This window comes from Crocuta crocuta, unplaced genomic scaffold, assembly GCF_008692635.1.
Source record: "Crocuta crocuta isolate KB4526 unplaced genomic scaffold, BGI_CrCroc_1.0 scaffold167, whole genome shotgun sequence".
Taxonomy (NCBI): Eukaryota; Metazoa; Chordata; class Mammalia; order Carnivora; family Hyaenidae; genus Crocuta; species Crocuta crocuta.
Window position 1 is genome coordinate 3099423 of NW_027532406.1, and position 27019 is coordinate 3126441.

General features: G+C 37.6%; 2 protein-coding genes across 6 annotated transcripts in view; one reads left to right on the forward strand and one right to left on the reverse strand.

Annotated features, from left to right (window-relative positions):
* Positions 1–8260, reverse strand: part of FAM149B1 (family with sequence similarity 149 member B1) — an 87945-nt gene extending 79685 nt beyond the window's left edge. For both annotated transcript variants that reach the window (XM_077778548.1, XM_077778547.1), the window contains exons 1-3: positions 8068–8260; positions 2156–2260; positions 785–914 (exon numbers count right to left, since the gene is read on the reverse strand). In XM_077778548.1, the coding sequence (XP_077634674.1) occupies positions 785–914; positions 2156–2260; positions 8068–8114 (282 nt within the window). In that variant the 5' untranslated portion in view covers positions 8115–8260. The remainder of the gene's footprint in view (positions 1–784; positions 915–2155; positions 2261–8067) is intronic.
* A 135-nt stretch (positions 8261–8395) lies between these two features.
* Positions 8396–27019, forward strand: part of ECD (ecdysoneless cell cycle regulator) — a 42647-nt gene continuing 24023 nt past the window's right edge. For all 4 annotated transcript variants that reach the window (XR_013338656.1, XM_077778560.1, XM_077778558.1 and 1 more), the window contains exons 1-9: positions 8396–8487; positions 9919–10133; positions 13867–13984; positions 16579–16666; positions 16772–16950; positions 18153–18345; positions 19147–19275; positions 21090–21218; positions 23151–23236. Coding sequence is in view for 3 of the 4 variants with exons in the window: in XM_077778560.1 (XP_077634686.1) it covers positions 9929–10133; positions 13867–13984; positions 16579–16666; positions 16772–16950; positions 18153–18345; positions 19147–19275; positions 21090–21218; positions 23151–23236 (1127 nt within the window). In the remaining variant the exon portion in view is untranslated. The remainder of the gene's footprint in view (positions 8488–9918; positions 10134–13866; positions 13985–16578; positions 16667–16771; positions 16951–18152; positions 18346–19146; positions 19276–21089; positions 21219–23150; positions 23237–27019) is intronic.

The window sequence follows — 27019 nt, forward strand, 5'->3', positions numbered from 1 at the left end:
CACAGGTGGGGTAAGGGCAAAGAGAAAGGGGTACAGAGGATCCAAAGCAGGGTCTGTGCTGACAGCAAAGAGCCCGATATGGGGCTCAAACTCAGGAACCGTGAGATCATGACCTGAGCCAAAGTCAAGACGCTCAACCAACTGAGCCATCCAGGTGCTCCATATGTGTGCATTTTTAATAATCACAATGACTAGGGGGTGCTACAGGTATTTAACATGAAGGGATTATGAATACTAAACATCTCACTACACATAAGACATTTCTGTACAACAGCCACAACCAAAATGCCAAAGATGCCCTTGCTCAGAAATCCTGAACTAGTCAGTAAATAGTGCTAAAAAAAATTCATTATACATGGAAAAATGCCACAATATACATACTATTTTTAATCTGCATTTTTCATTTAACAATATATCATAATCATTTGCCTAGTCTATAATAGCTTAATAATCAACTTCCAAGAGCAATTTAAACAACAAGGTAACATTAGTGATGAGAGACACATTAGTGGATTGCACACAGCAAAAGGAGTGGATCCAATGGCCCAGATCCATACTAATATGCAACTGTTTAAGTCAAACACTAAGTATCTAAAAGCATTAACCACTGTATCCATAAAAGCAAAGCAAATACTGAAAAAGAGTAAAAACTGATGAGAAATATTAAAATGTAAAGAATCCACAAAGGAAAGTGAAGGTATGAAATATACTGACAAAACTGATAAATCCTAACTCCCAGAATAGTCTGCAAAGCACACCATCAGACCAATAACATACAACTCACACCATATCCCCAGGAGAAGTCCGAGCTGCCTTCAGTGGAGATCCCTGTGCCTGTATAACTTGGAAAAGCAGATCTTGAATTCCCAGTGTCAGTTGATGTAAAAGGTGATTCTTGTGTGACGTCAGACTCACTAAATGCACAATTTGGAAGGAAGAGGGAAAAAAGAGAAATTGTTATATTTCAAGTTTCTGCAGCATTAAGTATTCAGCAATTTACTAGGTGATGAGCATATACACAAATATATCTTACAGGAGCAAAAATAAATGAAGAACTTGACAATTAAGCCTCATGGAAAAGTCCTACATAATTCCTGCAGAATTAATGACAGTGCTTCTAAATAATTCTAGTCATAGTTTACAATAACTATTTTAACATTCTACTTATAACATCTACCCTTGAAAACTAAACATTTCAGAAATATGAAAGTAATATCTGAACTTTTACAGTTTGCCAGGCACTTTTATAGATATAATCCCATTTATTCCTCATAACAACCTGGTGATATAGAAGTCAACCCTACCTTAAAGACAATCTATTCAGTTCTAGGTTTTGAAATTAGGTTTCAAATTATAGTTTTTCTATGACACCACATTGCTTCTCAGAACTCTCTTTGAAGTTACAGTACCCTCTGATTCATAAAATGTTAACTGCAGCTAATTCTCACTTACCATATGCTAGTCATTGTGCCAAGTTTTACATACTTTATCTCATTTATCTTTACATCATTCTTTAAGAGATACTATTTTCTTTTCTTCTTTCTTTTTTTTTTTACAAATAGTTTATTGTCAAATTGGTTTCCACATAACACCCAGTGCTCATCCCCACAAGTGCCCTCCTCCATGCCCCTCCCCCCCCACATCCATCAGTCCTCAGTTTTTGTCAGCATTCAAGAGTCTCTCATGGTTTGCCTCTCTCCCTTTCCCCGACCATTTCCCCCCTTCTTATCCCCCTTGTTCCTCAGTTAAGTTCCTCCTAATCCTCCTATAGGTACAAACATATGATATTTGTCCTTAAGAGATACTATTTTCTGGTAAGTAACTTGCCTAGTGTTACTCAGCTAATAAGTGGCAGAACCAGAATTAAAAATCAGATCTGTTAGACTCCTCCCGAGTCCTGGCTTTTAACTATGTCATAATTCTACTTTTCAAGGATTATAAGTATGATGTTTTCATTAGACGTTCCAGAATAAAAGCTGAATGGTACTGAATATATGATAAAAGTCCTTGTTTTGTTTCACTAGTTCAAGATTGGCTATCAAGCCTAAGCCAAAAACCAAAACCAAAACCAAAACCAGACCAAACCAAACCAAACCAAAAACACTTTTACCATTATCCAGTGTAATAAGCAAACAAGCACGGTTTGTGTTATTACCTTCGGGAACTTGTATCTTTTTCATGGCTGTCATTGGTAGAAGAAATTTCATCCACCTGCTCTGGAAGGGGATGCTGATTAATAGCATGTTTTGTTATTCCTTTCCTGTGAAAGATTTTTTAAAAAGTTATATTTCCTGTAAAGAAAAGTATATACTTTTCAGCAACTTGACCTACAGGTTAATTACCTACTTCTACTGCTCTGGGACTGTACTGTCCAATATAGTAGCCACTAGCAATTAGCAGTTAAAGTGTGGTTAGTTGGTGTGATGAGCACCACCGGGTGTTGTATGGAAGTACTGAGTCACTGTATTGGACACCTGAAACTAGTGTTAGACTATATCTTAACTGGAATTGTAACAAAAGCTTTAAAAATTTAGTTACTCAGAAATGGGATGTGCTTTAAGTTTAAAACACACAGGACTTTGACGGCTTAGTACAACAAGAACGTGTAATGGATCATCAGTAATTTTATCTTGATTACATATTAAAATGATAATATTTTGGATATACTAGATTTTAAAATATATTCTTAAAATTAATTTCACTATAAATTTAAAGTATAAGTTATAACCACATACATATTAGAACAGCTAGAGCAAAATATGGTAATAACACCAAATGGAGGTGAGGATGTATAGAAACCAGGTATCTCATACTCTGCTGGTGGAAATATAAAATTGGTACAGCCACTCTGAAATAGTCTCACAGCTTCTAATAAACCTAAGCACATGCATTTACCATAAGACCTAGCCATCCATGCTTGAGAAATGATCTCAGAGAAATGAAAACTTACATTCACACAAAAATCTGTCTATAAATCTTTACAGCAGTTTTATTTGTAACTGAAAAAAATGGAAAATGAAATGTCCTTTGATGGGTGAATGGTTAAACTTTGATATATCCACACAAGGTATAATACTGAGCAGTAAAAAGGAGTGAACTATTGATACAAGGAACAACTTGGATGGATTTCAAGGGCATCACGCCTGGTGGGAAAAAAAAATCTCAAAAGGTTACATACTGTATGATTCCATTTATATAACGTTCACAAATGACAAAACTATGAGGTAGAGAAAAGATTAGTGGTTAGCAGGGGATGGAGAAAGGAGTGGAAGTGACTAGAAAGTGGTACACAAGGACATTCCTTGATGGTGATAAAATAGCCATCTTGATTGTACTGGTGGTTACACAGATCTATAAATGAGACCAAATTGTGCAGAACTATATATACACATACACAAAACAGTGGATATAAAAACTCATGTAAAAACTGATTTATAGTCAATAGTATTATACCAATATCACTTTCTTGGCTTTGACACTATACTAGCTACAGAACTTGTCATCACTGGGTGAAGAGTTCATGGGATTTTATGTACTATTTTTGTTACTAACAGTGAGTCTATAATTTATTCAAAATAAAAAGGAAAAATTAATTATTTCCCTTTCTGCTATTCTTTTAATGTGACTACCTGAAAATTAAAAATTACATATGTGGCTTGTATTATATTTCTATTGGACAGTGCTGCTCTAGAGTTCAACATGTATAACAGAATAAACTAAGGGGTCAATTATTTTATGTTCAGTTCTTAATCATCTATAGTAGGTTTTCCTCACCTACAAAATTCTGTAATAAAGTAAGTTTAGGAAACATGATAGACCAAACAAAGTACACAGGCTTCTTTATAAAAGGTCTTCTTTAGGGTCTTTAATATGCCAATGTATATTATAAATCTCTAACATTCTTATTTCACAGGAAAGGAAAGTGAAGCACAGACAGATTAAGTAACCTGCTTAAGGTCATATGTCTAGGAAGTGATGGAGCTAGGATTCAAATCCAAGTACTCTGGCTCTGAGGCTTCTCAGAGCAAATGAATAATTTGTGAGTTTAGTGAATTGGACCATTTATATATATAAACATAAAGCTAAGGGCCCTGGCAGCAGAGCTTGTATTTTAAATTCTTTCTCAAATGGTAGGGATGGACAGATGGTTAAGAGACACATGAAAAGATGCTGAACATCACTCATCATCAGAGAAATACAAATCAAAACCACAGTGAGATACCACCTCACACCTTGTCAGAATGGCTAAAATTAAGAACTCAGGCAACAACAGATGTTGTCAAGGATGCAGAGATAGGGGAACACTTTTGTACTGTTAGTGGAAATGTTAACTGGTGCAGCCACTCTGGAAAACAGTATGGAGGTTCCTCAAAAAACTAAAAATAGGGGCGCCTGGGTGGCTTAGTCGGTTAAGCGTCCGACTTTCGCTTAGGTCATGATCTTGCGGTTCGTGGGTTCGAGCCCCGCATCGGGCTCTGTGCTGACTGCCAGCTCAGAACCTGGAGCCTATTTCAGAGTCTGTGTCTCCCTCTCTCTCTGACCCTCCCCTGCTCACTCTGTCTCTCTCTCTCCTAGAAATAAATAAAAATATTAAAAAAAAATTAAAAATAGAGCTACCCTACAACCCAGCAACTGCACTGTTAGGTGTTTATCCAAAGGATACAAAAATGCAATGTTTGTAGCACCACTATCAACAATAGCCAAATTATGGAAGATCCCAAATGTCTATCATCTGATGAATGGATAAAGAAGATGTGCTATGGATATACAATAGAATACTACTCGGCGATCCAAAAGAATGAAATCACCATTTGCAACAACATGGATGGAACTAGAACGTATTACGCTAAGTGAAATAAGTCAGAGAGAGACAAATACCATATAATTTCACTCATGTGGAATTTAAGAAACAAAACAGATGAGGGGCACCTGGGTGGCTTAGTCGGTTAAGTGTCCGACTTTCGCTTAGGTCATGATCTCGCGGTTCGTGGGTTCGAGCCCCATGTCGGGCTCTGTGCTGACTGGCAGCTCGGAGCCTGGTGCCTGTTTCAGTCTGTGACTCCCTCTCTCTCTGACCCTCCCCTGCTCACGCTGTCTCTCTCTCTCTCTGTCCTAGAAATAAATTAAAAAAAAAACAAAAACAGATGAACATAGGAGAAGGGAAGGAAAAAATGAAATAAAAAGAGAGGGAGGCAAACCATAAGACTCTTGTATACAGAGAACAAACTGAGGGTTGCTGGAGGGGTGTTGGGTTGGGGTATGGACTAAATGGGTGAGGAGTATTAAGGAGGGCATTTGTTGGGATGAGCACTGGGTATTATATGTATGTGTGTGCTGCATATATATATATGTGTGTGTGTGTTGAATCACTGGGTTCTACTCTTGAAACCAATACTACACTGTATGTTAACTAACTTGAATTTAAATAAATATACTTTTCAAAAAATGGTAGGGATGGATTTGTGCAGAGCTATTTGTACTCCTCTTAGTCAACAATCCTACAACCAAAAATTGTCTTTGAGACAGTGGCAGTAAACAAAAATGTGGATTCCAGCTACCAGATAGATTTTTAAAATTTTTTTAAATAGTTTATTTATTTTTGAGACAGAGACAGAGCACGAGTGGGGGAAGGGCAGAGAGAAGGGGAGACACAGAATCTGAAACAGGCTCCAGGCTCCGAGCTGTCAGCACAGAGCCTGATGTGGGGCTCGAACCCACCAACCGTGAGATCTGACCTGAGCCGAAGTCAGACGCTTAACCGACTGAGCCACCCAGGCGCCCCCCAAATAGATTTTTAAGACATTTTTTTAGTCGGTCAAAGAAATCTCTATAAAATGACTATTAGATAATACCAAAGAAATATTAAATATGATAACATTGTTTTTACATAAGAAAATGCATTTTTAGAGATGCATATGGCAGTATATAGGGGTGAAATGATAGTCTCTGGGGTTTTGGTTCCTTATTTACAGGAACCAAATAAGGTTTTGGACAGAGAGGCTGAAAAGAGATAAAAAAAGATAGATGAAGCAAATATGTTGATTTTTGATAATTGAGTGTGGGTGATAGGTGGTTCAGTATATCATTCACTATACATTTATGTTTGAAATTTATCACTTTTTAAGTGTTAAAGCTATATGTTGAAAATCACTTTTGTTTCAAACTCTTTTCATTATCTATAATTTGGAACTATTAGTGAGAAAAGTAAAGTTACTTCTTCAAAGCAAATTATCATAATGCCAAAGTAAAAACTGCTTTTATTTTACTGTCATTTAGATACATAAAATCTTCATTATCTTCATTATTCACATCATACTGGCTCTTCTAAAGAATCACCTTTCGAGAGAGTGGTCTTCAGGGAGTATCAAATCAACAACAGAGAACAAGTAACAGAACTATACTGGATCAGTGATTCTGGCCCACTAAGTGCCTACCAGCAACTTTTTTCACAACCTTTTTTTTTTTGTTGTTACTTTCAGAATGCTCAGACTTAATTAAAAAAGCTGACTTTTAGCTAAGACCTGTTCCCTTTATTGGAAAATGACTTTCTTCTTCCTACTTCCTAAAAAGCTTATTATCTGAATTGCTACTGTGTAGATATCCTATTACTTAGTAGATAATAAGCTTCCGTAAGGCAAGAAGAGATCACAGATTTTCTTGGTATGGCTATTGTAACAAGTGAAGATGGGAAGGGGCAAGAAAATTACCAATTACTGAGGATCTACCCTGTGCCATCATTTTAGATATATTTTAGGTAAGGTGTTAGTCCTATATTACAGAAATGAATGCTCAAATATTTAGTAATCTGCTTAAGTCACATGGCTAGAGAAGAGCTTAGGCAGAAACCCAGAGTGACTGAAAATTCCATGCCTGTTATTACCATGTATACTTAAAATAAAAATTTTAATGTTTATTTTTGAGAAAGAGAGACACAGAGTGTGAGTGGGGGAGGGGCAGGTAGACAGGAAGACAGAATCTGAAGCAGGGTCCAGGCTCTGAGCTGTCAGCACAGAGCCTGATGCAGGGCTGGAACTCACAAAGCACAAGACCATGACCTGAGCCAAAGTCAGACACCTAACCGACTGGGCCACCCAGGTGCCCCTATACTTAATACTTAACTGATAAATGTATGGTTGCTAAAATTACATAGCTCAGTGGAGGAAAAAAGTTGGGATTTGACGATTAAAAGGTGAAGCTCAAAACCTATTGGTTATATAATCTTAGGATGTGTAGCCATTCTGATATTTCATCTTCTGAAAAACTGAAAGATAATCATACCCATCTTACAGAATTGTTGCAAGGATCAAAATGTGAAAGTCTTTTTGAAAGTGTAAAGCATTAATAAATGTAGAACATTATCAGTACTTGCTAAATTACAACACCTCACCAAGAGTGGAAGGTGTTTGTTTAAACTGAAATATTTGCTCTCTGAAGCTAAACTTATCCTTAAGGATTCTGATGTTTAATTACAGAAATGGAGAAACAATTTGTAATGATTATAACCAAGGCTTTGGGATTAGATTGACACCAGGTTTGCGTGCGCCACCACTTTCTGGCTGTGTAATCTTTGGCTTGCTACAATTTTTAAAAATCTGAGATGGTTGTCTGTAGAATGTGCAAAATAATATTCTCTATTCTGGTATCCTTGCTAATAGGATTAAGTGAGCTAATGCATGTAACCAGCTCTGCTAGGTGCCTGGCACTAGGTGTATTCAACTTTTTTGTAGCACTTGGTCAGCTATTAGTTATTTCTCGATTCGTCAGTGGCCACTGACAGTGAGGCATGAAGCACTGAGTAAACTACAAATGTCGTAGGAGACCCAGTCCCTGAGTTCAGGAAGAGGACCAATTCCTAGGACAGCACAAGAGACACGCCCTTAGCTGGAGATGGGGGTGGAAGGGGAGGGTCCGACAAGGCTGGGAGGAGACAGTTCCGAAGCCGATTTTCGTCCCTTGCCCTGGGAAAGGAAAAGCTGGAAGCGCTGCTCGGGAAGGGTCCCCAGAGCGCCCGCGGAACCGCCTCAGCCTCCCCCCGCCCGGGCTAGGATGGCTGAGCCGTCCACTCACAACTCCAAGCTCTGTGGCACCGCCTTCCGGGTGTATCTGGAGATCATCCTCCTCTTTCTCCTCAGCCGCGGAGGGGGCGGGCACGCCAGGGTGGGGGCCTCGCGACTTGGCCCTCCCGCCGGCTCCGGCCCCGCCCCCTCCCGCCACCTTCCGGCCCCGTCACGCCCCGTCGCCTAGACTCCGGACCGCCGCCTCTCCAGGGTCCCCACCCCTCTAGTCCTCCGCCCTCCCTGCGTCCCCGCGGGGCGGAAGTGACGAATGCACCTGGGCACCCACCTAATGTTCCCGCGGACGCGCGGCAGTGACGCTGCCGGGAGTTCCNCCTGACCCTGGGCCGGGCTTGCGCTGCTACTGACGCGGGAGGAGGGGCGGTCGAGGAGAGGTGCCGCCGCGGAGACGCGTGGGGGAGGCCCGAGAATCGTAAGCGGAATTGGCTTCGTTTTGTCGGATGGAGGAAGAAAGCTTATTCTGAGTAAAGAGCACTAGACTCCAGCTCAGCCCTCTGCAGCTTGGTCTCTTCTCTTTCTGTGCTCCGGTTTTCTCACCTGTACAGCAAGGCGTTAGCTTGAGTGATCTCAAAGTTCCTTACAGTTCTGACACTAAGTTCTTCATTAAAATCTGTAGTTGGCATTATGGGGTGGGTCGACAGAATTACCTGTCCTTCTGGATCAAGAAGCCAAATGATGATTTGGATAGACTGCGGTGACTGTCTGGATGCAGGTTCCTCTCGACCGCGTTTCATTAGAAAACCCAATAAGGATAAAAGTCGAACAGTGCCTTACAGTGGACCATCCAGTACAGTGCCTGTCTTTACCAAGCCTCATCTGGCAGCAATAGTAAGCTAGCACTTTTGTTTTAAGGAAAAGCCTTAGAAATTAAGGGGGTGTCTTATCTATCTCCTCTTAATGTACCGGAGCTGTACCCCCTGAGACCTGAATAGGGAACAGTTTTAGGACAGTTGTAGGATCAAGAACCATGGGCAAATTATTTTGGGGTGAGATGATAGGCCATGAATGTTTTGTATTTCCCTATGCGTACAATATTCATAAGAAAAGAGACTGCAATTCTGCAGCATAAGGGAGATTGCTCTTAAGAGCTTTTAAATAATAGCGGTTTAAGCTGGGGGGAATGTTAGTAATGAAAGAGTAACATTCTCATTCTACAGTTAAGGAAAAAGCCCCAGAAAGAAAGTGACGTGCCCAAAGTGACATTAGTGGCAGAACTGGAACTTTTTATAGTATTGAAACATAAAATGTTATTACAGTATATCTCAAAGTGTGCTACACACACTACTGCTAGTACAAGGGCAAACATTTTTTTTTAATTTTTAATGTTTTATTTATTTCTGAGAGAGAGAGAGAGACAGCGTGAGCAGGGGAGGATCAGAGAGAGAGGGAGTATACAGAATCCGAAATAGGCTCCAGGCTCTGAGCTAGCTGTCAGCAGAGCCCGATGTGGGGCTCGAACCCATGAACCATGAGATCATGACCTGAGCCAAAGTCAGTCGCTCAACCAACTGAGCCACCCTGGTGCCCTGAGGGCAAACATTTTTTTAAAAAAATTCTTACACACCTGTTTGGGAATGTGATACTGGATTTCCATTTACTGTATTATATCAGGAGTTACTTTAATAAAATTTCAAGTATGAAGAACATAATTCTTAGTATAAAAACCTCATTAAAAGAATATTAAATAGGTGTTACTATTAATACTTGATTAAGTCAAAAAGTTAAAATGATAGTATGTGGATAACTGAATTTTGGAAAACAATGGAATTATCTAGACTAGTTCAGGAATTTGGATATTCTACATTATTCTATACGGTTTATATTATTGAAACTTTAATTGTAGTTTTCAAAGAATGGAGGAAAATATAAAGCTTGCTACAGTGGAAGACGCTGTGCAATATCACCTATTCCTGATACCAGATGAACCAAGGGACCCAGAAGAACACAAAGAGATTCTTCAAAAGTATATTGAGAGGATAATGACCCGCTTTGCACCCCTGCTGGTCCCCTATATCTGGCAGAATCAGCCTTTCAATCTCAGATACAAACCTAGAAAAGGTATGGCTCTTTTACTTATTTAATTTGATACATGTGAGTTTTAATTCTGACAACAGTGATATATAATAGTTCATTCAGTGTTGTCAGGAGATTTATAACCTTAATTTTTAAAATTAGTGATGCCTGCCTATATTTGGTTAAGCCTTTAAACTAACCAAAATAAATTTTTTAAAATTCATTTGATGAAAGCTTTCTAATAGTAATTACCTTAGGGACTAATACATACTCAACATTATTAAACAGTGGTTATTTGGAACTTTAATTAGTTTTCTATGTTATACTATATCTAGGTACCTGTACTAAATGGGTTCAGGCATCTGCTTCCTTAACCATAGCTTCCTTTAGTAGTTAGTCTCTATTCCTCATTCTTGATCATGGGTTTAGTAGGCTGCCTTTTTTTCACACAGCTGGCTCTACCTGGCTTATAAAGAGCAATAATTGGGTTTATGACCATTATTTGCCTCTCAGAAGCATTTTGAGGTTCCTTCATGCTTCATGCTTCCTTGTGTTGTTGGTGCTTAAGATCTGACCTCTGGGCAAATATAGTACTTTTTATTATCATTTCATATAGCTTTAGTAAAATGACTCCTGAATAGTTGATCAAGGCTCTACTCTAGTGTCTTATTTCAGATCAGGAGTCTGGTATCTTTTGATACTGTCGATCTGGGCCTCAATTTAGTGTTCTATTGTCTTTTGGTTAGCAGTTGCCAAATGTCTTCCCTGGTGTTCATTTTATTGAACCCCTGTTCACTGAAACACATGTGATATTTATTGGCAAGAACACTGTCACTTTGGCACAGCACATCCAAAACCAAGTCCTTATCTTTTTCCTAGAAAATCCTTTTTACCCAATGTTTTCTTGTTTTCCTTAATGGCTTTGCTATCCACCTAGTTTTTCAAGCTTGTTAGTAATTCAAAACAGTACTCAGCTTTTCACTTCACCATGTTGTCAGGCATTAAATCCTACGTTGTTACTCCTAAAATATGACCTCTTCCTACATTTGCTTAGCTGCAATCTAGACCCTCTTAATCTCTTCATCTGGAAGACTCCAGTAGCCACCTAACTAACCTCTCTGGTTCCAGTATCCAGTTCTTCACACTGTTGTCAGTTACCCTTGTAAAACACAAATTTGATTATGTCACTTTTCTGCCTAACATCCTTCACCAGTTCCCCATTGCTTCTGGACGAAGTTAAAATTGATGTGTAATATATAAAGTAGATAAAAATAGACACTCTAATTGGAGCTTCTCTAGTAGAAGAAATTGAGAGATCTGGGATGAGATGAAGAGTTAGTTGGGCTATTCTTCCCACCTGTTGTTGTTTTTTTTATTGTTTTTGCCACTGCAGCTCTAAAAACCCTCTATAATGTGCTTGTTTGACCCTTAGTCTGTTAATGTGGTAGCTTACATCAATTGATTTTCTTATGCATTCCATTCCATTCCAGGAATAAATTCCACTTGGTCATGGTGTACAATCCTTTTAATGTGTTGAATCAGTTTGCTAGTGTTTTATTGAGGATTTCTTCATCAGTATTCCAGGGAAATTGGTCATAGTTTTCCTGTATTGTCTTTGTTTGGCTTTATTATGAGGGTAATGCTATCCTCATAAAATGAGTTTGGCAGTGTTCCCTCCTCTTCAATTGTTTCTAAGAATTTGAGGAGGATTGATGTTAGTTCTTCTTTAAATGTTGGTAGAATTCTCCAGTGAGCTTTTCTTATTGGAAAGTTTTTTTATTACTGATTCAGTCTCTTTCTAGTGACGAGAAGTAATTCGGTCTTCTTCTGGTCTCCTAGTGATCCAGTCTCGATATGTTGTGTGTTTCTAAGAATGAACTCATTTCTTCTAGGTTATCCAGTTAGTTGGTGTACAAGTGTTCATAGTGTTCCTTTACAGTCCATTTTATTTCTGTAGTATAGGTTTTTTTTTTTTTAATGTTTTATTTATTTCTAGGAGAGAGAGAGAGACAGCGTGAGCAGGGGAGGGTCAGAGAGAGAGGGAGTCACAGACTGAAACAGGCTCCAGGCTCTGAGCTGGCAGTCAGCACAGAGCCCGACACGGGGCTCGAACCCACGAACCGTGAGATCATGACCCAAGTGAAAGTCGGACGCTTAACCGACTAAGCCACCCAGGCGCCCCATGTAGTATAGGTTTTTATATTGCCTCTTTCATTTCTGATTTCAGTTACTTGTGTCTCCTTTTTTTTCTTATTAATTTAAGATTTTGTCAATTTTGTGATCTTTCAGCAAACCAACTCACTTTAGTTTATTTTTTATATTGTTTTTCGGTTCCCTATTTCATTTATCTCTGTTCTAATCTTCATTGTGTCCTTCTTTCTGCTAGCTTTAGGTTAGCTTTTTCTTTTTCTAGTTCCTTAAAGTGGAAAGTTAGGTTGTTGATCTGAGATCTTTTATAACTATAAACTTCCTCTTAGCACTGCTTTTAGTATGTTACATCTAAATCTATTTTCATTTGTCTCCAGGTTTTCCTAATTTCATTTCTGATTTCTTCTTTGACCTATTGGGTTGTTCAAGAGTGTATTAAGTTCTACATATTTTTGAATAATGAACTTGTTTAAAAAATTTCTGCTCCAGAGTAGCTAAAATGAGCAAATCCGAGAACTCTAGATGCTGGCGAGGATGTGGAGAAACGGGCACCCTCCTACACTGTTGGTGGGAATGTAAACTGGTACAGCCCCTGTGGAAAACAGTGTGGAGGTTCCTCAGGAAACTAACAATAGAACTCCCCTAGGACCCAGCAATAGCACTGCTAGGAATTTACCCAAGGGATACAGAAATGCTGAGGCATAGGAGCACATGTACCCCAATGTTCATAGCAGCACTCTCCACAATAGCTAAAACATGGAAAGAGCCTAAGTGTCCATCAACAGAAGAATGGATCAAGAAGATGTGGTTTATCTATACCATGGAATACTACATGGCAATGAGAAACAATGAAATCTGGCCATGTGTAGCAACATGGATGGACCTTGAGGGTGTTATGCTGAGCGAAATAAGTCAGGCAGAGAAGGACAAATATCATATGTTTGCACGTATAGGAGGATTAGGAGGAACTTGACGGAGGAACAAGGGGGAGAAGAAGGGGGAAATGGTGGGGGAAAGGGAGAGAGGCAAACCATGAGAGACTCTTGAATGCTGACAAAAACTGAGGACTCATGGGTGTAGGTGGGGGAGGGGGGATGGGCATGGAGGAGGACACTTGTGGGGATGAGCACTGAGTGTTATGTGGAAACTAATTTGACAATAAACTATTTGTAAAAAAAAAAAAAAAAAATTTCTTTTCCATCTAAATCTAGCTTCCTGATATTCCTAGAACATTTTATTGTCTGTCATGCTTATGTGGCTTTGTACATGCTATTCTCTCTTTCTGGAAAGCTTACTTCTGGGCATTCTTCCACATGAGTATAGCTCAGCTATTCTTTATGTTCACAGAGCCCTCAGTGCATTTGTCTGTTCATTATCTTGGTTTTTTTTTTTTGTTTTTCGTTTTTTCATTATCTTGTTTTAAGATGGTGTGATCGTCTGTCTCCTGTTGTCTATGGGTCCTCAAGGGTAGCCTTTTTATATCCTGTTCAGGATTGCAACCCCAACTTCCAGTTGTAGTACCTACAGCATAGTCAATCGATGAATGTTTGCTTAATTGAATGATTACTTGTATTTTTATGTGCACAGACAAGTTTATTTGGTTATATGATTGCTTTTCTCTTGTTTTTAGGAGATGTTCCTGCTCACATGTTTGGCATGACAAAGTTTGGGGATAACATTGAGGATGAATGGTTTATTGTTTATATAGTAAAGCAGATTACAAAGGAATTTCCAGAGTTAGTAGCAAGGTATTAGTTATTTTAATAATCTAAAGGAATTCTCTTTGTGACACTGACTACATTTTTATCTATTTAGTAAAAATTTTTTGGTTGTCTGGTGGAAATTGTACACATTTGAGACATAGATTTTGAAAGTGACTTAAGTGTTTTCTTCCTTTTCTCTTATCACTTCCTTTTCTTGAGGAAAAATTAAAATACATTGGAGAATTTAACTTCTAAAATTTTTAAGTGAAATCTGCCTATTTTAGTTTTGTTTTTTTTTTTTACTATTCTCATTATGAAAGACCAAATACAGATGGTAAACAAAGTTCAAACAATACCAAAGGGTGTACTGCTCTTTAAAAAAAAAAACCATAGAAAAAGTTCCATTCATATGTACATACATATATTACAGATTTCTTTACTATGTCTTCCTCTATTTTACTGTACCTCTGTCTCTCTATGCATATATATTGAGAAATCACATTTGGAAAATTTTAAAGAAAAATCAGTCAACAATATTGAAAGCAAAGTAGGTAACATTGTGTTCTAAATCTGTTTAAAGTGGAAACTGATAGTTCTCTGTAATTACCAACTTCTGTCAGCAGAGGGCATTTCACCCATTTGCCACAAGTTCCAATTTTCTTGTTAGCCCCCAAATTCTGATCCATCTCCACTAACCTTTTCCCCAGCAGAACAAAAAGAAAAACAACTCTGAAATTTATTTTTATATCAGAATTTCAAACATGAAAATAGAGAAAATGAACCTATGTGTACTCATCACCCAGCTCCAACAATTACCAATTCATGGTCCTTCTTTACCCATAGCTTTCCCCAATTTCTTTCCCCTACTCCTCTTACATAGCAAGATTATTTTAAAGGAGATCTCCAGTACTATGCCATTTGATCTATAAATACTTTTAAGATGTAAATAGAATAGATAAGAACTCTTATTTTATTGTAAACACTACTGTTAGCACACCTAAAAATAATTAGCAGTAATTTTTAATAAATGATAGAATTTTAAATGAACAAACTCAAAAGTAGTTGTTTCTGTCTTTACAAGGGTATGGGGCGCCTGCGTGGCTCAGTCCGTTCGTTAAGCGTCCGACTTGAGCTCAGGTCATGATCTCATGGTTCATTGGTTCGAGCTCCTTGTCGGGATCTGTGCTGACAGCTAGCTCAGAACCTGGAGCCTGTTTCAGATTCTGTATCTCCCTCTCTCTCTGACCCTCCCCTGCTCACGCTGTCTCTCTCTCTCAGAAAAAAAAAAAAATTACAAAGGTAATAGGGAGAGGGCAATACCTTTTGTGTAAGGATTCTGATCTTTACATAAGGATGGCACATATCTACACAGCAGGCCTATAAAGCTCTTTAATAAGCATTTACCGTCTTGTCAGCGATTATGTTTTTAATTTTTTTTAATGTTTATTTATTTTTGAGAGAGAGAAAGAGACAAAGGATGAGCAGGGGAGGGGCAGAGAGAGAAGGAGACACAGAATCCAAAGCAGGCTCTAGGCTCTGAGGTGTCAGCACAGAGCCCAACGCTGGGCTCAAACTCACAAACTGTGAGATCATGACCTGAGCCGAAGTCGGATGCTTAACGGACTGAGCCACCCAGGCACCCCTTGTTTATGATTAGAAAAAGAAAGAACTTCCTCTATGTCTCTGTCAGATTAATCTTCCTAAGGTAGAGCTCTAACCATTTTTCTACACTGCTTTAAAACCTTTTGGCCCTTAAATAAATAAATAAATAAGTTAAATTAAATTAAGCCTTTTATTCTTTTTGTGTATAAAACTAAGCCCATTCTCATTGACTCTGCTGACATTTAAAGCTCTTCCCAAAATGATATAATGGTGCTTTTCTAGTCTTGTTCTTTACTAGTGCCATTCTCCAAATATCCACCTTAAATAGACACCTTTTCATTGCTAGTCCCTCTCCCAACAACATCTCTACTTTTTCCTTATATCTCCACCTATTAAAAGTGAAAAAATCTAGAATGGTATATAAAATATGCTACCTTTTGTGTGACAGGAGGGGAAAATAAGAATTTATATTTCTATTAGCTAGATTATGCATAAGCAAACTCTAGAAGAATAAACAAGAAATAACAATGGTTGGAGGGTAGAAATGGGGTATATAAGGACAAAAGTAGGAAGAAAACTTTTTCATGCTTTTATGTACTTTTTAAAAGTTTAGCCATGTGACTGTCTTACCTATTCAAAAATTTAAATTTAAGAAAAGTGATACAAATGAGGCAAAACAAAATTATCTTTCAAGATCCAAATAACTCTTCCATAAAGGCTTTCCTTATCTTGGCTCTATGTGATTTTTTTTCTTCTTTTGACACCCTATTGTATGCTTTTCATATTTTTGTCTGTTATTTATTTATGTACTTATTTTTTCTCCTTATCATGTCCCTCCAATTCCTCTTTCAATCTTACAATCTCCCTGAGAGATTCATGCTGTCTCATATATTTTGCTTTCTTTATTTTAACAATCTGTACATAGCATGTACTCAGATATTAACTAAAATGAAAGAAGAAATATTAGAATAAATGTGTTTTGATTTGTAGCATATATGTGCTTTTTGAATGCATAACCGGAATTTCTTTTGCATTAGGATTGAAGACAGTGATGGTGAATTCTTGTTAATAGAAGCTGCTGACTTTCTCCCTAAATGGTTGGATCCTGATAATAGTGCCAATAGGGTAAGTGTACCCAAGTTTGGAAATTTTACAGAAATGAAATCATGTTACTCTGTACCTAGAGTTTGTCAGTGCCCAGAATGAAAATTAAAATGTATCATTTTGCAGGTATTTTTCCACCAGGGAGAGTTATGCATTATTCCTGCATCAAGGAAACCTGGAGCCGTATCCTGGTTACCCCCCACACCCCCAACAATCCCACAAGCATTGAATATAATCTCAACATACCCAGAAAAAATTTTGGCTTCAGAATCTATACAAGCTGCTGTGAATAGACGCATTAGAGGGTAAGAAAAATATTTTCAGTGCTAGTCAAAGAGCCTTTTGATTTAATGCAGTTCAAGCCTTTCATTGAATGTAGAATTTCTTTCACCTAGATTAATTCTCATTTTCATTCTGTCTTCATCTTTCGTGAAAGTGACTAACAACAGATTAAATTTATATGTGTTAAAATTAAGGAACATATATATCTTTTAATTCCCATTCATAGATGTTATATTCTAGTCCCAATATTTTCGCATTTATTTATTTAGATGTTGCGGGTAAGTTTTATCTATATCCATAGACAAAAATTTTGAGACTTTGGGGTGCCTGGGTGGCCCAGCTGGTTAAGCATCCAACTCTTTTTTTTTTTTTTTAATTTTTTTTTTTAATGTTTTTATTTATTTCTAGGAGAGAGAGAGAGAGAGAGACAGCGTGAGCAGGAGAGGGTCAGAGAGAGAGGGAGTCACAGACTGAAACAGGCTCCAGGCTCTGAGCTGGCAGTCAGCACAGAGCCCGACGCGGGGCTCGAACCCACGAACCGCAAGATCATGACCTAAGCGAAAGTCGGACGCTTAACCGACTAAGCCACCCAGGCGCCCCTAAGCATCCAACTCTTGATTTCATGTCGGGTCTTGATCATGGGATCATGAGTTTAAGCCCCACATTGGGCTCTGCACTGCACGTGGAGCTTACTTTAAACAAATTTTTTTGAGACCTTTATGAATGAAAACCAAAGGGAGCACAGTGTGCTTTGTGGGGCTCTGTATGGGGTTCTCTGGCCTGTGAGGAACAGTTAAGGCTGTATTCAGAAAAGACAGTTTTTACCTAATAACATATTAGTTCAATCTTTCACATTTGAGTATCTAGTCAATGTTTACTACCATTCAAATTTTAACAATTTAAAATCTCTTTTAACTTGGTTTTGGAAGTTTACCATTGTTTTAGAAGAATAAACTCTGATTTTATCCTTGTTCCAAAAAACAGTAGAGTTTTCATTTTGTTTTTATTCAACTATTTTAGTCCCTTTTCTTTATTTTCCATTTCTTCATCGCTTTTCTCTTTCCCTCTCTTCTCTTCTGCAGTTTTAGTGTATATGGTAGCTCTATCTTCACTTGCCTTGTAATTCAACGTATCTTGATGAACCAAGACAAGGGGAAATAAATGGTATAAGAATTTTAGATATTTACATATCATAAAATAAAAATAATTATGTTACGTGTCACAGATACCCAGAAAAAATTCAAGCCTCCCTTCATCGAGCACACTGCTTCCTTCCAGCTGGTATTGTGTCAGTGTTAAAGCAGCGCCCCAGACTGGTGGCTGCAGGAGTCCAGGCATTTTACCTCCGGGACCCCATTGACCTGCGAGCCTGTCGTATTTTCAAGACTTTCTTGCCTGAAACACGAATAATGACATCGGTAAGATAGCTCTCCCGTCATTTGGTTTCTCACTGGCAAGAGAGTTGAACGCCATTTTAATTGTGCACTAGAAAAAACTGGAAATATTCTGCTTCCTCATCGCAAGTTGATATGCATTTTTTTTCCTTTATTCTTTTCTCCCATTCCAGTGGAAGAAGATTTCAAAAGACTTTACTTCCTAGTTTATATCTAAATGTTTCCTAGATATTTTCTGGCCACATTTTACTTTCTTCTTAAGAATAAAACATTTTGTTTCTTCCAGAGAATTAAGAATTATTCTTTATCTTCTGGGGCACCTGGGTGGCTCAGTCGGTTAAGCATCCGGCTTCAGCTCAGGTCATGATCTTGCAGTTTATGGGTTTGAGCCCCGCATCAGGCTCTGTGCTGATAGCTAGCTCACAGCCTGGATCCTGTCTTCGGATCCTGTGTCTCCCTCTCTTTCTGTCCCTCTCCTGCTCATGCTGTCTCTCTCTCTCTCTCTCAAAAATAAATAAAACATAAAAAATTTTTTTTAAAAAATAATTATTCTTTATCTTCTACACACCCAAACTGCCACATAATGTAACTGATAAGAATTCCATTAGTGATAACTAAAAAGTAGGTCATGTAGTAAGTTTTATGGTATGTGAGTTATGGCATCTCAATAAAGCTGTTACTAAAAAATGTAGACAGTAAGTAGATTGGATCTTCTTTGCCTTTCATATGAATCTGAAGCTCATAAATGGAATTATTAACTGTGAAATGATTATTTGAATTTTTTACTTTCAGGAAGACTCATGTATTTTGTGTCCCAATTTCCAGGTCACTTTCACTAAATGTCTGTATGCACAGTTGGTGCAACAAAGGTTTGTGCCAGACCGGCGGAGTGGATACAAGATGCCTCCTCCATCTCATCCCCAATACCGGGCCCATGAATTGGGCATGAAGTTGGTAATGAACCATAAAATTTTATATCTTCATTTAGGTAAAAGGGCTCTTAGTAGAATAATGGCACAGCATAGAAAGTCTAGAAATATACCTTATTTACCTGAGAATGTGGCATCTCAAACAAGAAGGAAAAATGGGTTATTTAGGAAATAACAATAGAACAACTGAAAAGCTGTCCAAAAAATTAAAGTTCATTGCATCACACCTATATGAAAGTAAATTCCGGGGGGATGAAATATTTAAATGAGAACACTGAAACAGTAAAATCTGAAAACACAGAAGAATATTTGATAATTTGAGTAGGAAAGACCTTTTTAAACAGGATTTGAGTTCAGAATGTATATTTTTAAAAAACGGCTGGTAAATTTGATTATTAAAAATTAAGCATTTTTGTGTTGGAAAGAAAAACCCCATAACTAACGTCAAAGATAGTAAACCTGAAGAAAGCATTTTATTTGCAATTTAAAAAAGAGTTAATTTCTATAATATATATAGAGTTCCTACAAGTCAGTATGAAAAGAAATACTAATTAATAAAACATGTTCAGAAACCGTGGACAGTCCACAGAAAAGGAAATACAGATGATTTTTAATTTAAACACAAGAAAAATGTTGGCCCTTGCTCATAATAAAAGAACTACAACTTATAGCTACAAAATAGTGTTTTTTTACTGTTTGGCAAGTATCAAAAAGTTTGATAATATATACTGGGTTGGTGGAAATACATGTTTGAGATACTTTCAAACATCATTGACGGGAATATAAATTGATTCAATCTCTTAGAACAGTTTGTCAATATCCATCAATATATAAAATACACAACTCTTCTGCTCAGTATTTCACTTCTAAATATTTATCTTCCATGTATCTTACATATGTACGTAGATCTATGAGGGTATTTATGACAGTGTTATTTCTGGTAGCAAAAGATTGGAAATTACCAAATGTCTATCAGTAGATGAATAGTTAGATAAATTACGGCCTGCCTGTGAAGTGATTTGGATAAATTTGTGTTATCATATGAAATGATCTCCAAGGCATATGACTTAGTGAAAAAGCAAGGTTTAGAACAGTGTGTATGTTACCATTTAATAATGGAATAGGATATACAGACACAGACACACACACTTCTGCTTGAGTTCATACATTACTTCTGGAAGGATATGCAAGAAATTAGTAACAGTTTCCTCTAGAGTGATCAGGAAAGCTCCCTGTCTAACTTATTTTGCCATGTGCATTCAATATATTTTTTAACCAAAGGACCCTTAAAATGAAGCAATTCTTTCCCTTTACTGTATCTGAGACCATGATGAATTCATTTATAATTTCTGTTAGATGATGAGCCTTTTATATGCCTTTTTTAAAGCAAACAACAAATACATTTAAATTTCTGGTTTTGTAATCAGCAAGAAAGAAATTTCTTTGAAGAGAACAAGAATCTTTGTTTTGTGTTATTTGCTTTCTCTTTATAATTTTTAGTAATCTATTTAGAGAAATTGATAAATTAGAGGGGTGCCTGGGTGACTTAGTCAGTTAAGCATAGGTCTGACTCTTGATTTTGGCTCAAGTCATGATCTCACAGTTCATGAGTTCAAGCCCCACTGCTTGGGATTCCCTCTCTCTCCCTCTCTGCTCCTCCCTGCTCATTCTCTCATTCTTTCTCTCTCTTAAAAAAAAAAATGAAAAATTGGAAATAGTCATATTTTTCATAAAGCCCAAAGTATTATAAATGTCCATATGTCCAATCACCTAGTTCTTAAGTGTGGCTAAATGGAAAGAAAGTAACTTAATAATGAAAATTCTGTCTATTCCATCTAGGCTCATGGATTTGAAATCTTATGCTCCAAATGTAGCCCACATTTTTCTGACTCCAAGAAATCCTTCATGACTACGTCACCACACTGGGCTGGCTTTCTTGAAAGTCTGAAAAAGAATGATTACTTTAAGGTAGGACTTGCAGTACATTTGTAAAACCATACAATCCAGGGAAAATCAAGCCAGTGAATTAGAGACCTATGGTCCATATTTAATGTATAACATTATTATAGAAACTAAAATTAAAAGGACCATTCTAGTTCAGTGTTAATGAGGTAGTGACTATGAACTGCTTCCAATATTTTAGAAAAGTTAATAACATTTATATAAAATGATGAACATTATCATTTGTATTAGACGAACAACTTATGCAGATCATGAGGCAAACATGAAGACACCAAATAGAAAATGAGCAAAGACATGGATTAAAAAAATTACAAAAAGCCAGCTAATAAATTTCTTGTAAAATATTCACTGTCACAAGTAGTAAAGATATACATACCAACACAATAATAAAGACTTTTTCACATAGGTGAAAAAGGATCTGAATGATCTTTAGTGGTATTGAAAGTGCAATCAAATTAATACTCCCTATACATTGCTGGTAACATTGCATATTGATAGAACTTTAACTGGAAAGTAATTTGATAGTGTGTTTCAGGAGCTATAGAAAGGTTCAAACTCAGAACCTTTACTTTGAATAATCTATTTTAAGGAGACATCCAAGAAGTAGAAAAGTCCATTAAGAATATGATGATATATGAACAGACATTTCTCCAAAGGCATACAGATGGCCAACAGGTAAATGAAAAGATGCTCAATTTCACTAACCCTCAGAGATGGTGAGGCTAAATCAGAATGGCTAAAATCTAAAACTCAAGAAACAACCAGTGTTGGTGTGAAGGTGGAGAAAAGGAGCACTCACACACTACTGGTGGGAATGCAAACTGGTGCAGCCACTGTGGAAAACAGTATGGAGGTTTCCCAAAAAATTAAAAATAGAATTACCATATGATCCAGTAATTTTACTACTGGTATTTACCCCCTGCCCCGAAAAATGAAAACACAAATTCAAAGGGAAACATGTACTCCTATGTTTATTGCAGCTTTATTTATAGCCAAGGGAAGCAACCCAAGTGTCCATCAATAGATGAATAAATAAAGAAGGTATGGTATGTGTATACACAAACACACAGACACACACACACACACACACACACGCAATGGAACATTACTCAGCCATAAAAAGAATGAAACCTTGCCATTTGCAACAAAATGGATAGTTCTAGAGGGTGTAATGCGAAGTAAAATAAGTCAGTCAGAGAAAGACAAATACCATATGAGTTCACTCATGTGTGGAATTCAGCAGACAAACCAAATGAACAGAGAAAAAAAGAACAAACAAAAACCAGACTCTTAGCTATAGAGAACAAACTGATGGTTATCAGAGGAGAGGTGGAAGGATGGGTGAAATAGGTGAAGAGGATTAAGAGTATAAATATTGTGATGAGCACTGAGTAATGTATAAAATTATTGTATTATAAACCTGAAACAAATACAGTACTGTATGTTAATTATACTGGAATTAAATTTTTTTAATGATATAAAGACTATAGCAAGATGGAAATGTGCTTATGGTATCATAGTATATTTTTATAAGAATGTAAAATATTAAGTACAAATGCCAAAATAAACATGCATGTTAAAAGCAGAAATAGTAGTTAAAATGAGACTATACTATTTTTGGTTCCTATTTGTATTTTGTCTTATAAATTAATTACAAATCAATTATTTCAGTTAAGTATAGAAAATGGTAGAAAATCTTCCAAATTGGAAAGAGGTCCTTAATGGTGAAAAGGATTAGGAACTACTACATATAGTCTAATCCCCTTATTTGGAAAAACTGGAGCCCAAACAAGTACATTAATGACAAAACAAGGGACTAGGACTTAGGCCTCATGATTCCTGAATAACATATCACACACTGTCTCCCCAAAAATTGCTGCTGAACAGGTAATTTCAGTGATACCATGTAAATAATGTTAAGTTGGTTTTTTTTTTCAGGGACTGATAGAAGGTTCTGCTCAGTACCAGGCAAGGCTAGAAATGGCAAAGAACTACTTCCAGCTCTCAGTGAACCGGCCAGAAAGGTGAGTTTATCACTACCTAACCATGGCAGCAGAGTGGTAACCTGCCAGAAGTTAAGGAGTTACTCACCCTTGAGATAGTTGCAAAAGTTGGAATTGCGATGTTTAAAGAGTTAACAGCAAGGATACTGACTGCTGAAGGGGCTGAGCTGGGGGAGAGGAGGTGTTGGTACAGAAGATCATTGGATCTGGCACTCATCATCATCATCACCTGATGGCTAACGTTTTTGGTACTTACAAAGTGTATTGGTACTTACAAATTTGTTTGATCTCTCTTACAGTCCTGTGAAATGAGTATGATTATTATCATTCCCTACTTACAACAGACAAGCTGAGGCCAAGAGAGATTACGTAGTTTGCCAAAGGCCACACAGCTAATTAGTGACAGATCTAGGATTTGAACTCAGGCCGTCTGATACTGAGCATGTGCTTAATTCCTATAGGAGCTCTTGACTGCGTTTTGCTACTTTTAGGAGGGGCTGAAACATAGGATAAAGTAGGCATTCAGCTTTCAAAGCAAATCTCATTCTAACCTGCCATACATTTCCTGGGGAAAGAAAGAAATGAACACAGGGTTGGAAGGAAATGGCTCCCCTTTAAAATGTAATAAAGTCAGGGCGCCTGGGTGGCTTAGTCAGTTAAGCGTCCGACTTTCGCTTAGGTCATGATCTCGCGGTTCGTGGGTTCAAGCCCCGCGTCGGCCTCTGTGCTGACTGCCAGCTCAGAGCCTGGAGCCTGTTTCAGTCTGTGACTCCCTCTCTCTCTGACCCTCCCCTGCTCATGCTGTCTCTCTCTCTCTTAGAAATAAATAAAAATATTTAAAAAATAAAAAAATAAAAAAAAAAATAAAATGTAATAAAGTCAAGTTCTCATAATGGTGGGGTAATATATCCAACTAACCCCCTGCCAAGTGTAATTATGAACTCCGGATGGAATATAAGAAAACAATTATTTGAAGACACAGTAGAAAAAACAAGAGCAGGCCAAAATTGAAGGAAACAGAACCCTTGAAAAAGAAAATCACAATAGATGAGGTCACATTATCTTAGTTGTCCTCTGAGGCCACTTCCTAGTCAATGAGGCACCCAGGAAAATAGAGCTCAAGCAGAAAGCTTCAGTCTTATTGAGCTCAGGAATCAAAGGTCAGATTTTGAGTATTGGAAAAAATTTAATTTATGTTTATAAAATTGAATTTGAGATACTTAAAGTTATTAAATAACATGAAAGAAATAGCTTTGTATATATTATGGCTAAAAGGTGCCAAGTTGTATGTATTTTTCATTTTGTTGGACTTTTTTCTTTTTTCCCTTGAGGGAACTTAATTGATGTTGAACTCCAGGCACTTTGCTTATATCTCAAACATCACTTAACTTCTGTAATAGAATGTTCTTTTGAGGACTGGTGAAGCAGTTAATACTGAGAGAACTCTAACCTCAGTGTCTGACTTTTCAGTAGTCCATACTCTTTCAGAAATGTCTGCGTGCATCTTTGTCCTCCCATCAGTTTTATGGCAGTAATTGGTGCTAAAAAGAGGATGTCTTCTTAGGGTATCATTTCAGAAAACTTGGGAAAGGGAGTCAGGAGAGGAAACGAGGCGGCCCTCATGGTTAGAGGAGTCTGCCCCAAATGATTCCCATCCACCTCAAGAAGCCAACCTGTCTGTGGAGACATGTCACCTTACGGACATGAGTTAAAGAGATGTTAAGAAATTAGACTCGTGTAGGTGAGTCCGGCTCCTCACACAAAATAAGATAGATTGGTTGTTGGGTCGTTATTTTTAAATAATGGAAGTGTGTTAGGGCACCTGGGGGGCTCGGTCATTTTAGCATCTGACTCTTGATTTTGGGACAAGTCATGATCTCAAGTTTTGTGCGTTTGAGCCCCGTGTTGGACTCTGCACTGACAGTGCGGATTCTCTGTCCTTCTGTCTCTGCCCCTCCCCTGCTTGCACACACATGTTCTCTCTTTCTCTCTCAAAATAAATAAACATTAAATACATAGATAATGAAGTTTGTTGTTATAAAAGTAATGTATTCACACATTGTAGCAAATACAGAAAGATGTAATAAGGAAAACATATATATCAGAGAGTCAACTACTATTATCATTTTGTTCTACTGCATTCCAGGATTCCCCCCCCCATATCCATCTAGCTGATTTTTTTTTCTAGCTAATTTTTTTAAATTATATAAAAATTTTGTATCTTGTCCATAATTTTACTCATTATAATCTTACATTTTCCAATGACATTAAAAAGTCTTTATAAATGTAATATTATTTTATTTTATTTTTCTTAAAGTTTAAATATTTATTTTGAGGGAGATGCAAGTGGGGGATAGGCAGAGAGGAGGGAGAGAGAATCCCAAACAGTCTCCCTTCTGTCAGTGCAGAGTCTAACGTAGGGCTTGAACCCACAAACTCTTGAGATGATGACCTGAGCTGAAGCTGGACGCTTAACCGATTGAGCCGCCCAGGTGCCTAAGTGTAATTTTAAAGAGCAGCACAACATTTCAGCAAGTGGTTGTACCATAACTTACTCAACACACTTTTACTATCGGAGAAAGAACTAGAAGTAGCTTAAATGTCCAATGTAGTAAATAGTGCTGCAGAAGAGATTCCTGTTTCCCAAGCCAGGATACCTTCTAAACAATTTAAGAACAAATTCACATCTCCCTGTAGACCTGTTCTTAAATTCCCAGTATTTTTTTAATACTTAGATTAATGTCATAGACTATTTCCCACTCTGTTTTTTAATAGACTACCTTCCTCCTTATCACCTGGACTTCTTTTTTTTAAGCTTATTTATTTTGAGAGAGAAAGAGAGAGCTCATGTGCAGTAGCAGAGGAGGGGCAGAGAGAGGGGGAGAGAGAGAATCCTAAGCAGGCCCTTTGTCAGCACAGAGCCTGACATGGGGCTCCATCCCCCATGAAACATGAGATAATGACCTGAGCTGTTAATGACCAAGAGCTTAACCCACTGATCTACCCAGGCCAGGCTGCCCCCAAATCCTTTTTATTATTATCTTGTGTCTTGCATTTTTCTTTTGCTGCCTATCTACTCTAATATGTATATGTTTTTTAAGACTTCTTTTTTGAACTATGGCAATACCTAAACTTGTTTCCCAACCTCTATTGACTCTTCTCTTCCAATGCAACCATTAGAACCAGTAGCATCTTGGGGCGCCTGGGTGGCTTAGTCGGTTAAGCGTCCGACTTTCGCTTAGGTCATGATCTCGCGGTTCGTGGGTTCGAGCCCCGCGTCGGGCTCTGTGCTGACTGCCAGCTCAGAGCCTGGAGCCTGTTTCAGTCTGTGACTCCCTCTCTCTCTGACCCTCCCCTGCTCACGCTGTCTCTCTCTCTCTCCTAGAAATAAATAAAACATTAAAAAAAAAAAAAAAAGAACCAGTAGCATCTGCTTGAAATATATCTTTAGTCATGTTACCCTCTCTCCTAAAAATTATTAGAGATTGTAATAGTGAAAAATTGAACAATGTAAGTGTCCATCAATAATAGATAAGTGGATTGCAGTGTGTGTGTATGATAGACTACCATCCATTAGTTAACCAGAGATTAGCTAAATATATGTAAATCAAATCTGGGGTTTCTCAGCCTTGGCACTGTTGATATTTTGGGCAAGATAATTCTTTGTTGTGGGAGACTGTTGTGTACATTATAACATGTTGAGCAGCATCTCTGGCTTCTACCCAGTAAATGCCAATAGCAGTCCATCCTGCCCCCAGTTGCGACAACCAAAAATATCAGACATTGCAAATGTCCTCTGGGGGA